The 11,251-nt window shown below is 37.8% G+C and overlaps 3 protein-coding genes and 1 non-coding gene across 8 annotated transcripts; all 4 read right to left on the bottom strand.

Moving 5' to 3' along the window:
• Positions 1–1,003: 1,003 nt before the first annotated feature.
• Positions 1,004–2,938, bottom strand: LOC125209196 (uncharacterized). 3 transcript variants are annotated; one of them, XM_089062469.1, is made up of 5 exons: positions 2,809–2,938; positions 2,174–2,418; positions 1,870–2,081; positions 1,527–1,791; positions 1,004–1,449 (listed from the first exon to the last, which is right to left on the bottom strand). In XM_089062469.1, the coding sequence occupies exons 2-5, from the start codon at positions 2,414–2,416 to the stop codon at positions 1,135–1,137; spliced, it is 1,035 nt and encodes a 344-aa protein (XP_088918595.1). In that variant the 5' UTR covers positions 2,417–2,418; positions 2,809–2,938; the 3' UTR covers positions 1,004–1,134. The 3 variants fall into 3 exon arrangements, with proteins under 3 accessions (XP_088918595.1, XP_088918596.1, XP_088918594.1); XM_089062470.1 differs by lacking the exon at positions 2,809–2,938 and adding an exon at positions 2,776–2,798; XM_089062468.1 differs by lacking the exon at positions 2,809–2,938 and adding an exon at positions 2,694–2,791.
• A 974-nt stretch (positions 2,939–3,912) lies between these two features.
• On the bottom strand, positions 3,913–3,985 carry TRNAK-CUU (transfer RNA lysine (anticodon CUU)). The gene has a single exon. It is a non-coding gene; the product is annotated as a tRNA-Lys (tRNA).
• A 329-nt stretch (positions 3,986–4,314) lies between these two features.
• LOC148933270 (uncharacterized) lies at positions 4,315–6,170 on the bottom strand. Of its 3 annotated transcripts, XM_089069385.1 has the most exons (5): positions 6,019–6,160; positions 5,461–5,696; positions 5,168–5,379; positions 4,834–5,095; positions 4,315–4,740 (listed from the first exon to the last, which is right to left on the bottom strand). In XM_089069385.1, exons 2-5 carry the CDS (start codon positions 5,692–5,694, stop codon positions 4,453–4,455), a joined length of 996 nt encoding a protein of 331 aa, XP_088925511.1. In that variant the 5' UTR covers positions 5,695–5,696; positions 6,019–6,160; the 3' UTR covers positions 4,315–4,452. The 3 variants fall into 3 exon arrangements, with proteins under 3 accessions (XP_088925511.1, XP_088925508.1, XP_088925506.1); XM_089069382.1 differs by having other exon boundaries at positions 5,168–5,696; positions 6,024–6,170; XM_089069380.1 differs by having other exon boundaries at positions 5,168–5,696; positions 6,019–6,161.
• A 3,925-nt stretch (positions 6,171–10,095) lies between these two features.
• LOC148933269 (Integral membrane Yip1 family protein) lies at positions 10,096–11,193 on the bottom strand. The gene has a single exon (XM_089062515.1). The coding sequence runs from the start codon at positions 11,073–11,075 to the stop codon at positions 10,317–10,319; it is 759 nt and encodes a 252-aa protein (XP_088918641.1). The 5' UTR covers positions 11,076–11,193; the 3' UTR covers positions 10,096–10,316.
• Positions 11,194–11,251: the final 58 nt, after the last annotated feature.

Raw genomic sequence — 11,251 nt, 5'->3', positions numbered from 1 at the left:
CAGAAGCGCGGTCAAGATTGCATCTGTCGTGGTGATATCACCATGTGCAAACAGAGTCCAGCATTTAGCATTTGATGGTATTGTATCCAAGGGAGCTTCTTAGCAATGTACTGCTGCAGAGTGACTAGCACCAAGCCATCATTGTCGCCCTGCCACGCATGCACAGGCCCTCCTCGGTCGAGGAAAGGGTTACCTAGATTTATATAATAATAATTCCAACTCACAGACCCAATCCTTAGAGTCACCAGTTTCTCAGCCAATACCGATCTAGCAATAGGAGCCTCGTTTTTATTTTAGCCAAATCCGTGAACCAGAATGATCATATAGTTGTAGTCATTTATGCTAAGTCTGATTCTAGGCCCTTCCATTGCACTTGATAGACCGCCGCAGAGTCGAGGACACAAGGCTTGGTATTGGTATGACCACGCTAGAAACTCCACCACCTACACTTGCTATACTTTTCCAAAACATAGCTGAAACAGAGGATGGGATGGAGAAAATATAGTAATATTGACATAAAATATTCAAAGAATATTTACTGTCCAGTTTCCAATACCTACAAATCATTTTTTGGTTTTATTAAGATAGAAAGAAAAGAGGATAATATAAATTAATTAACATGGTATTGGTAGGTGGGTGGATCAATTACAAATCATTTTTTGGTTTTATCAAGATAGAAAGAAAAGAGGATAATATAAATTAATTAACATGGTAGGTAGGTCGATCAACAAAATAAAGATAATCCAGCTGGAATAATTTAGAGAGCAATTCATTCCCCATTAGGTACTAGTAGTATTGCGTAACATGAAATTTATTCAATAAACGCGTAAAGACAATAATACTAGATCAAGATGAACATATTTTTTGGGGTAGCCGGCCGCTTTTTAAAGCTTGTTATTTTCTATGACATCATATGATAACTAAGTCATAACCACCCATGATCACATCATATATGACTTACACAACCAATTATGTTATGATAATCATACTATACCAAATGCAATGAAAAATCTTTGCATAATCTTGATTCTGAGAATTGTTCTTGTAAAGCTTATTTGCATAAAGAATCATATAGAATTGGAATAAATTCAATACTCCCTATTAAGTAAGGATCACACTCAATGCAATCAGATATCAGTGATCCATTTTATCAGCTATATTGAAAAGCTTGTTGAATATAGCATCTTTAATAGCAGTTTCATCATCACATGAGAAGAGATGTCCAGCATTTGAGAGCTCATGATATTGTATCCACGGAAGCTTCTCTGCAATATATCGTTGAAGAGAGACTGGCACGATGCCGTCCTCAACCCCATGCCACACATGAACAGATCCTTCTCCGTGTGGAAACGGATTCTCAAGCTGCATAGGATCAAAATCCCTATGCCCGAACCCAACCATCATGTCACGGTGGTAGGACTCGTGCACTCCCTGCTGCGTCGCATACTCCTACAGCAAAAGAGCGATCATGTCATGTTGGAGTATGATACTAAAAAACTTAAGATAGGAAACAAATGGAGTGGTACCCTGTGAGACACTCCTGATGCTGCCCTTTTGGCGATGATTTGAAGGTCGGGTGCTGTGAGGTTTTGTGTCCCAGCAGCAACACTGGAGCCAGGGAAACATTTCTGAGTGTTCCACCAGTAGACGAGCCAAGGGGCGTGGCGTGCCACACGCAACGCCCATTGGTCCTGAACAGGTTGGAGATTGTATGCCTCTGTAACTAAAGCTGGAGGAAAACTAGGCCACCAGTAGTTCACAACCGGAGCTAACAATGCAGCGCCTGCTAGCCTGTCGCCCCGTTTATAAACTCAACTCAACTATAGCATGAACCATGAATGCTCTAGAACAGAGTATGTAATATATTACCTGTGGGGAATGTACTTGAGGCATCCCCAAACCGCCTGTCCTCCCATGGAAGTTCCAATAATGTAAAACTTAGGACCGAGTTCCAACTGATCTGCAAGATCTTCTATGTCTAATGCTAAGCTTTTTATGGTTCTCTTTGGGTTGGGATCGCTCTCTCCATAACCCGGCCTATCAAAGGAGACCAAGTATATGCCTAGTTTTTCCACCATTTCCTGTTGGAAATCATTTGTAGGTTGCAACAGCCTAGCTTGAGCAAAAACAGATAATATTCCATCCTCAAGAGAAAGCGAAAACAAGAGAGTACCGTTGCAGTGATGGGGGCTTCGTGTTTGCAAGAGCTGAAGCCGTGAACCAAGATGACCTTGTAGTTGGCTGCCTCTTTGGGGACTCCATGCTCTTTGTATGACATGTGCCTTCCATCCCTAAGTTTGACTCTAGGTCCTACAAGGGATGGCCCGCCCTTCGTGCCACACAGCCGAGGGGCTGGTGGGCGCAAGGCCCGATAAGCCCATGCTACGAGCCCCATCAACAATACCACTATAATCATGGCTGAAAATAGGAAAACCACATCATTCCAGAATCATGATGTGTCCTTTTTGAATTGAGATTTCATTGATTAAGTACTTGTATTGAAAGAGTTGCAATTCTTAAAACTATGGTTTAGCACAATAACCTGCCTAATTTCCATGATCAAATCTAATTCTAACAAAACCAGAGGCATGATTTCTATATGAATTCAAATTAAACACCATTCATGTGAATGTATAACAGAGAGTATGCACAAAAAAAAAGGAACAAAATTGGAGTACTGTGGAAGTGAAAACCTAGTTTCTGAAAAATCAAATCCATGCACCCAAATTCAGATTAACTTCACAAATTTTATTTGCTAGCAAAACAAAAGCGTACAAACAGTGCGAATTCACCAAAAAGTTCTCTCACCGCTTCTGCTAATGCAGTTCTTGTGTGTGTGGTGTGTGTTTGCAGAGAGAAATTGGTAGTTGATATTTGAAATGTTAAACGCGCACTATTTGAAAGAGACCTGAGAAACGGGGTTGGTAAGAGTAAGACTAATAAGAAAAGAATACTAGGAGTAACTACTCCATTATAAAAAAAGATTTATGCCCTTTATTCAAAATTATCAAGATATTATTCCTTTTATGGCAAATAATTCAATAAATAAAATGTCCATGTATACGTGTGGAAATAGTTTTGATAGGTAGACTACATTAATTTGAGATAACAAACTAACTCAAACTTCATTCTTTTAAAGGCTAACCATTCTATTTTAATCGTATCTTTTTATTTTACAAATTTTCTAGTTAAATGTCGCATTTGACGTCAAGTTAAGCATTGCACGTCAAAGTCTAGTTGCTGAAATTGCTAAAGAAACAACAAAGTGACCATCATTCACTTTTTTGGCTTAATATAACTATTGAAGGTGGATCATAACTTAAGTAATACGCCAACGGTTTTCTGAGGCGTATCATTTTCATATCTTCAAAAGCAGTTAGGGCTATCCTCGTTAGTATGCTTTTTCCACGAGTATGCTTTTTCCACGAGTTTTTGGCATTATCTCTTTTACTTTTTCTCTCTACTTTATTAACTCTCTTACTTTATTCACTTTTCACTTTACTAACAAAACTCCATTTTCTTAAATCCCGTGCCGAAAAGTTTTAGGTCACTTATCTTGGGACGGAGGGAGTAGTTAGTATAGGGTAGAAAATATATTGAGCTTATTTTGTTATAATCAAATAAGTATTTACATATTCAAATTATGTCAATAATCTGGGTTCTATACTTTCAAGCTACAATTAATATATCAAAACTAACTAGAAATTATGTGTATGTGTGGTAGGTGTTTAAATGTCGAGGTATCTAAAAGACTAAACTTTTGTGGACTGGGCTCAGTATTTTAAATTATTGTGATATGCTATACTTTTAAAATAATATAAACCTTCGAATTACAAGTTAATAATTCAACTGAAGTTATTTTTCAGGCCCAGGCCCAATTACCCGCCTAAAAAATTAAAAATAGCAAAAATTCGCCCACCGTGGGGCTCGAACCCACGACCACAAGGTTAAGAGCCTTGCGCTCTACCAACTGAGCTAGACGGGCTACGTTGACGATGTTTATTGGTTATGATTATATATAATATAAGGTACTGTTTCTACATCGTTAGCATCTTGAAATGGACTGGCTGATTAGTGAATACATATAGATTATACTGAAACATAGTACATATCAATCTCTGTTTCTGTCGCTACAAAGTAATTATTGAAATTATATGATTGATTTTTTTTTATTACTATCCTTCATAGGTAAATGTTAATTAGTATATTACTACTATCTTTAATCATATAATTAGTAGAGAAAATTCTCACACTTTCAGTATTTATAATATGGGGGTGGCTCTGGGGATCTACATAATAGAGATAAAAGGTTCATAATAAAAATTCTACCATTCTCATTTGACATTTATATTATTGTGAAAGTTAAAACATGGATGGAATTGTTGTGATTTTGTATTGAAATAAAGGCCGGATGGTATTACTCCTCTTATACGAGAAAAGATTTCCTCGGTTTTATGCAAAGAGTGCTTCTAATACATCATCTTGAGCACTTTTCAAAGCTAAGAACATATGCCCAGTATTTTGCATCTCATGATATTTAATCCAATGAAGCTTTTTAGCAATGTAGTGTTGTAGGGTGACTGGGACCAACCCGTCTTGGTCGCCCTGCCACATATGGACTGATCCTTCGCCATCGGGAAAAGGATCATCGATCTCCATAGGGTCAAATTCCCAAGCCCCAAAGGCCACAATCATGTCACGGTGAAGTGACTCGTACACACCTTGTTGTGTCGGATACGCCTACCCATATATATTAACACAATAAATCTCACATAAAAAAAAATCAAAAGACCACTTAAATAGTAGTAGTAGGATGGAAAGAACGAAAAATACCATGTCAACTGAACTTGGATCAAGTTTGGACAAAATTTCAAGATCTGGTGCCGAAAAATTAGCCCTTCCAGCTATCACACTATTGGGAGGAAACCATTTCTGAGTGTTCCACCAGTAGACAAGCCAGGGGGCGTATCGTGCAACACGCGACGCCCACTGGTCCTCTGGTAATTCTTGACGGTACACTGCTTTCGCTAACTTGGGAGGAAAACCAGGCCACCGGTAGTTGATCACCGGAGCTAGCAGCGCAGCTCCGGCCAGCCTGATACAAAATGCCACATGAAACAAGTCCTAATACATCATCAAAAATCACTTAGCTTAGATCAAATCTAACCTGTGAGGTATGTATTTGAGACATCCCCAAACAAGTTGTCCCCCCATGGAACATCCTACCACATAAAACTTAGGACCAAAACCTAACTCATCTCCAAGCTCTGCTATGTCCAAAGCAATACTCTTCGGTGATCTCTTCGGGTCAGGGTCGCTCTCCCCGTAGCCAGGCCTATCGAACGCCACCACGTGTACACCTAGTTTCTCAACCAGCTCCTGCAAAACACACACACACTTTGAACTAGGAAGAAAACAAGATAGAAGATGGCTACTGAATGGCCCTTTTATTGGTAATACCGATTTGCCAAAGGCATCATCATTTTTGCAAGAGCCAAAGCCATGAATCAAGATGACGTTGTATTTGGCCCTCTCTTTAGGGACTCCATACTCCTTGTAGGACAAGAACCTCCCATCTCGAAGCTTGATTCTCGGACCAGTGCAGCCGTGGACGAGCGGTGGAGGAGGGCGGATGGCCTTATATGCCCACGCTAGAAACGCCAATAGCAACACCAAGATTGCTTCCCAAAACATGCCTGAAAAGCACACGAGATTCTTTACTTGTATGATTTAATAATCAAGTATATATCGGCCTTAAATACTGATCCTATCAAGAAAACTGAAATTTGACAAGTATCTAATGTTGCGTGGAGATTTACACTACATGCACTATATTATTGGAAGAAATCAAATTGTAACGTTTTAGACGGATTATTAAACTTCAAACATTTATATTCTATATTTCTATATCTTATTAATGCTGGACTAATATCGGAGTAGCAAGAAGAATTTCGAGAAACAGGGCATACCATGAACACACACTACACAGAGTGAGCAAGAATGAAGAGAGGGAGTTACCTTACCTGAAAGCTGAAACTAGAAGAAGCTAGATTGACAGGGAAAAATCATTTGTGTAGTGGAATATGATTAAATGAAGAAAAGCTAAGATACTTGGAAATTCTTTAAGTATATGAGGCCAAAAACATGCGGTTGGGATAAGATAAAGTTTGTCAAAATGAATAGGTCCCGGATGGCCTAGATGTTTTTGGTTCATTAATAAGGTGCAGGTAAATATTGCAACCCTTCCAAGGACTATTACTTATATTTTTGTTTTCAAATTAATCACATTCAAAATGGGGCATATATTAAATTGATCGCGAATTACCTACCCATGAACGAGTCATTTTTTTTATATAGATATAGTAGAATTTTGGTTGTACAAGAATTAAAAAGGCCTTGTTGGTAAAAGATCATGTTGCTAATCGCTTGGAAAGGAAATAATGCGGATTCAACTTTGTATTGATCAGTCATGGTATGGACTATGGACTATGGACCACACACACAACTTGTGAACGTAAGATTTTACTTGAACAACAAAATTAATGTATTACTATAATATTCCAATTGAATATGACAGCGCCATGCTGTCCCATTTAATTATAATATCCCACTAAATTCTGCTCCTGGGGATACATCGACTGGAATTTTAAATTTTGGGAGCAAATACACGTTCATCTTTTCTATAAATTATACTTCTATCTATACATATATTTCATATTTGTTACGTTTTTGAGCACCAACAGCAAGTTCTTGAACGGTGAGATTTAGTCTGATATTCACCCACACCAAACACTGAATATAAGGAATAAAAAAATTAAAAAATAAATAAAAAAAAGAAGAAGAAAGAAGACCATGAACTTACTTGTAGTGGTGGATTTAGAAATCAGAATCAGTTTCTAAGGAACAGAATAAAATTTTAAGTATAATATTCCAATATATTTTACACCTCCAGCTAGGGATGTCAATCGGGCCGGCCCGTCGGATTTCAGGCCAACCCTACTCCGGTTGCGGGTCAATCGGTGCGGGCTAGTCGGGTTATGATTTCTTTCGAGTTCTAAAAGTTCAACCCTAACCCTAAAAGCTCGGGTGTCGGGCTAGCCCAACGGGTTAATCGGGTTGCTACCGATAATAATAGTAACATGCAATTAATCCAATAGATAATGATTAAAATTAGTTATATTCATACAATGTAAAACATTTAATTATGATATAGTATTTGAGATGTTTCATGGAATTTTAATGCATGTATTAGAAATTTAAATATTTTTTTAGTGAATTTAAAGTTTTTAATTTATTTATCAATTATTATATCAATATAAATTTAATTTATAATTTGTATATTTAATATAAAAATTGAAAGTTATTTTTTTTAGTTATCTATATTATAAAATTAATCAATGAGGTGTCGAATTAGGAGTAAAAATTTAGAATAAAAGAAATTTTATCGGATTTTCGGGTCTAGCCCTAATGGATTGCGGGTTAATCGGATGCGAGCTAATCGGGTTTTGATTGTATTGGACTAGATATATCTAGCCCTAAGCCTATAAATTAGGTGGACTATTCGGACTAATCCACGGGTTACGGGTTACATTGACATCCCTACCTCCAGATATAACAAAAACAATAGTTGAGATAGTAAGCAAGTTGTTATAAATTTATAATCACCTCCATTATTCACGTCATTATTAAATGTAATTTAATATGGGGATTTGATCCGCATGATTGTGACATAACATTACTATAATTCATAATTTTAAAACATTTCCAAATCACACATTAAACCCAATAATATTCAAGAAAATTCATAAAGGAAAACTAAACACGCACGTGAAATTAAATTAATCAAAGCCTTAATTTTGCATTAGTATTGCTAAAGATTTTTTTACCGTGTATTATGTATGTGACTATGTTTTATAATAATAGTATTTACTGTAGTGAAACCGGTTGTTTTAAATTTACTTATGTAAATAAAACCTTTTATTTCTCTAAATTACCACACAAATAAATAAAATCCTTTTATTAGTCTTATTTGATTAAAAAGTGGAGTACATAATAACAATCTTGTTATTTTCCCCAAAACTCTCCTTTTATATGTGTAGAGATAAGATATCTATAGCACAATGTTATTATTCCGCAAATCAACAAATGATGACAGGCATGCGATTTTCTCAAGTTTTATTATGAGTTGATTTCTAATTTGATCCCTTCCAGACTATTGAACAATTCAATTCGTATATTACTCCCTCCGTTTCATCGTAGATGTCACACTATCTTTTTTAGTTTGTCCTACAAAAGATGTCACATTTCCTCTTTTGAAAAAAATTTCCTCTCACATCAATTATAAAATTATATTTTCTCTCACTACTTAACACACAAAACATCTCCTAAACTCTTGTGCCATCTTCCAAGTGTGTCATCTTCTGTGCTATTTTCCAAGTGTGTCATCTTCTTTGAAACGGAAGAAGTACCAATTATTGAACAAGTCTCACGCACTTATGCACACAACCATGATCATCGTGTATATCTTAATTAACGATAGTTGATTGACATGTTTATTGCTTTTGAGAAGTTTGATTTTCTAGACAGTGACAGGACAAATAATTTTAGAAATTGCCACTCTACCTGGGAAATAAAAATAAAATTCTAATCTCAAATCTAATTGACAGTGTCATATGCCTAATTTATTGATCATGCCTCTTTCAAGAAAATGACAGGTGATTTTTTTATTACAGTATTTTAAATAAAAAGAGGGTGAAGTAAATGGTATAGATATGTCAACTATTACACCAACTGTTAATTACCAAAGATCTGCATACCTGCATTGACATTTGCATGATTTTCAATGTAGTAATGAATGGAAGATTTGATGCATGCGTAGCAGTGAACACCCATTTTTAATGTTATTAGGTGAAACAGCAAGCTTCAAACTTTGTGGATTCAGTCTCGAACCCGTTTATAAGCGCACGCACGTACAAATTGATCAAGAGTTCAGATCAAATTTTGTAACTGAGCCTGGCCTAAACCAAACGCAATTACCATCAATGGCTAAATACAGATGGGTGGATATTAGGGCAGGCAACCTGGTTAATACTACGAAAGATAGGAAAAGAAATAACAAAACATACATAAAAGATGTGAGGGTGTCACCAAGCTATTCATACATACCAAACCAAATGAAAAAAGCTCAACTTTAATCCTAAAGAATGATCAAAATGCCAAGCCAAGGATGCACCAACAAGGGAACATATAGGATCACCATAACAATCACTTGTTGATTCACACTTTACACATTCATGAGGAGGTGGTGTCGGGAAATAAACATAGAAAATCATGAGAAGACAAAGAATTGTGTACTCAATTTAATAAGATGTGTATATCCACGCCAGGGGGCGATGTCGAGCCAAGCCAGGAATTTCACTATCTAATTTCAGGATGCAATTTACAGTGAGAGAGCAACTCTATATATTAGAAACATAGAGAACTTGAATTCTAGTCACACTAGAAAAAATTCCCAAAGAATCACAAGGACACAAATCATAGCACAGTAAGAAACATATTGGCCTTATTTATTTCTTTGTTCCATATAAACAGGTGGAACAAGAGAATGGAAACTTATAGGTCTGTCACCATCTGCACACAAGTCATCTATGCATTTTAGTTCCTAGCCACAAATTGGCCTAATACCTTCACTGCATCAAAACTTAACATCATCAATCAACTAGATACCATTATTTTTAAATGTGACAACTACTAACTGTATCAATGCTACTTCTAAAGAGGAGTTCCATTCCTTTCTGGACTCAATAAACCATTCATTTTATCCAGATTAAACATAACACATGTGGATAATATGACACATGTTCTCATATATCCTAAGCATATGAGGAGTTCTATTCTTCTACCTCTGAAAAATGGCCAAAGGATTTGAAGATAGCTAACATTATGATATAAGAAGAAAGCCGAGAACTAAGTAGCACATAAACCATGATCCTTGAAACCATAAACCACAACAATGGCTACCAATGCAAACACTTGCACATCACCTCCTCAACAAATTTAACATACTACATACTTTCAATGCAAAACAGAAGCAAATTAAGCAAATGATCTCAAGTCTCAACCACCAATGCATTACATTATCCGGCATATCAAACCACCATTCAGCAATCACAAAGTAAACAAATTTTCCTTCACACCTTAAACAAAAATGCCGACCATATTCCCATACCATATATGTAAAAGTTAGCATCCCTGCTAAGCTAAGCTTGATACGCAAACAACATATATGATTCAATGTTGTACAACGTTCCCTCGCACTAGAAAATCACAAGCAGCGAAAAAAGCATGTAAATCAGGAAGCAAGCATACGCTATCAGCCCTCGATGCTCATCCCCGCAGTTGGCTAGCTCAACGACCAATCCGGTGCAGACACGAGTCGACCAGATCACGAACACCCCCGTAATCACCATAATCGCCATCCCGCCTTGCGGCAAGAACAGGGAAACCGCCGACAACATCACGATGGGCAGCATACAGTACCCAATCAGACTGAGACACTTGTACATGTCCAAATTCCCGTTTCTGCCCGCCAGCATATTGAACACGGCGTACAGGAACATCGACGCCATCGTCACCCAGCCGAGTATGATTCCGAAATGCAGTTTTCCGGCGAGGAGCTGGAACAATCCGAACGCCATCAGGAAGAGGAACGGACCTGACAGATCGGCGTCTTCGTGGAGGTAGTGATTGATCCGGAACGGATTGAGAATCGATAGGGTTTTTTGGTAGATTTGCTTGGTGTTGATGCCGAGTTCTTCGAGGAGCGGCGGCTCGTCGTCGAATCCGGTGCCGCCGACGCCACCGATCGTGGAGGGGAATTGAGGCGCGGCGGAGAAGGAGGTGGAGGCGGCGGCGGAGTTGACATCGAAGGAGAGGAAGGGGAGACCAGCGTTCGAAGATCTGGGGGGCTGGAAGGGAGCGGTGGGGAGGCGCCTCTGCTGGGGGCCGGACGCGGCGGTAGCCGGATTACCGCCGGAAGGGAAAACAACCGGAGGCACGTTGAATTCCTTCGACATGGATCGGAATTGGAGATCTGGCGAGAGACGCACTTGATTTGTTTAGCCTCTTTTGTGGTGAAGAAATGAAAGCTGATTCTTCGAGATTGTGGGTTCGGATGTTAATAAAAGGGGAAATTAGGGCTTATTCGCAGAATTAAATAGAAGGCATCGGATTTTATTATTTTTATTTTATA

Source organism: Salvia hispanica, chromosome 1 (genome assembly GCF_029641045.1).
Source record: "Salvia hispanica isolate PSC_SH4W2 chromosome 1, Shi_PSC_v1, whole genome shotgun sequence".
In the NCBI taxonomy this organism is placed as follows: domain Eukaryota; kingdom Viridiplantae; phylum Streptophyta; class Magnoliopsida; order Lamiales; family Lamiaceae; genus Salvia; species Salvia hispanica.
Note: the sequence above shows the minus strand (reverse complement) of the source record. Positions and strands in the feature narration are given on the sequence as shown.

Bases quoted from the DNA above. Each gene is read 5' to 3' on its own strand.
- LOC125209196 (XM_089062468.1), bottom strand. From the start codon at position 2,718: ATGGATTTGATTTTTCAGAAACTAG. The intron at 2,082-2,173 runs GTACTCTCTTGT...GATTTCCAACAG, and splicing joins AAGCCCCCATCACTGCAACG to GAAATGGTGGAAAAACTAGG. The intron at 1,792-1,869 runs GTAATATATTAC...ACGGGGCGACAG, and splicing joins CTCAAGTACATTCCCCACAG to GCTAGCAGGCGCTGCATTGT.
- LOC148933270 (XM_089069382.1), bottom strand. From the start codon at position 5,694: ATGTTTTGGGAAGCAATCTTGGTGTTGCTATTGGCGTTTCTAGCGTGG. The intron at 5,096-5,167 runs GTTAGATTTGAT...ATTTTGTATCAG, and splicing joins CTCAAATACATACCTCACAG to GCTGGCCGGAGCTGCGCTGC. The intron at 4,741-4,833 runs GTATTTTTCGTT...ATATATGGGTAG, and splicing joins ATCCAAGTTCAGTTGACATG to GCGTATCCGACACAACAAGG.
- LOC148933269 (XM_089062515.1), bottom strand. From the start codon at position 11,075: ATGTCGAAGGAATTCAACGTGCCTCCGGTTGTTTTCCCTTCCGGCGGT.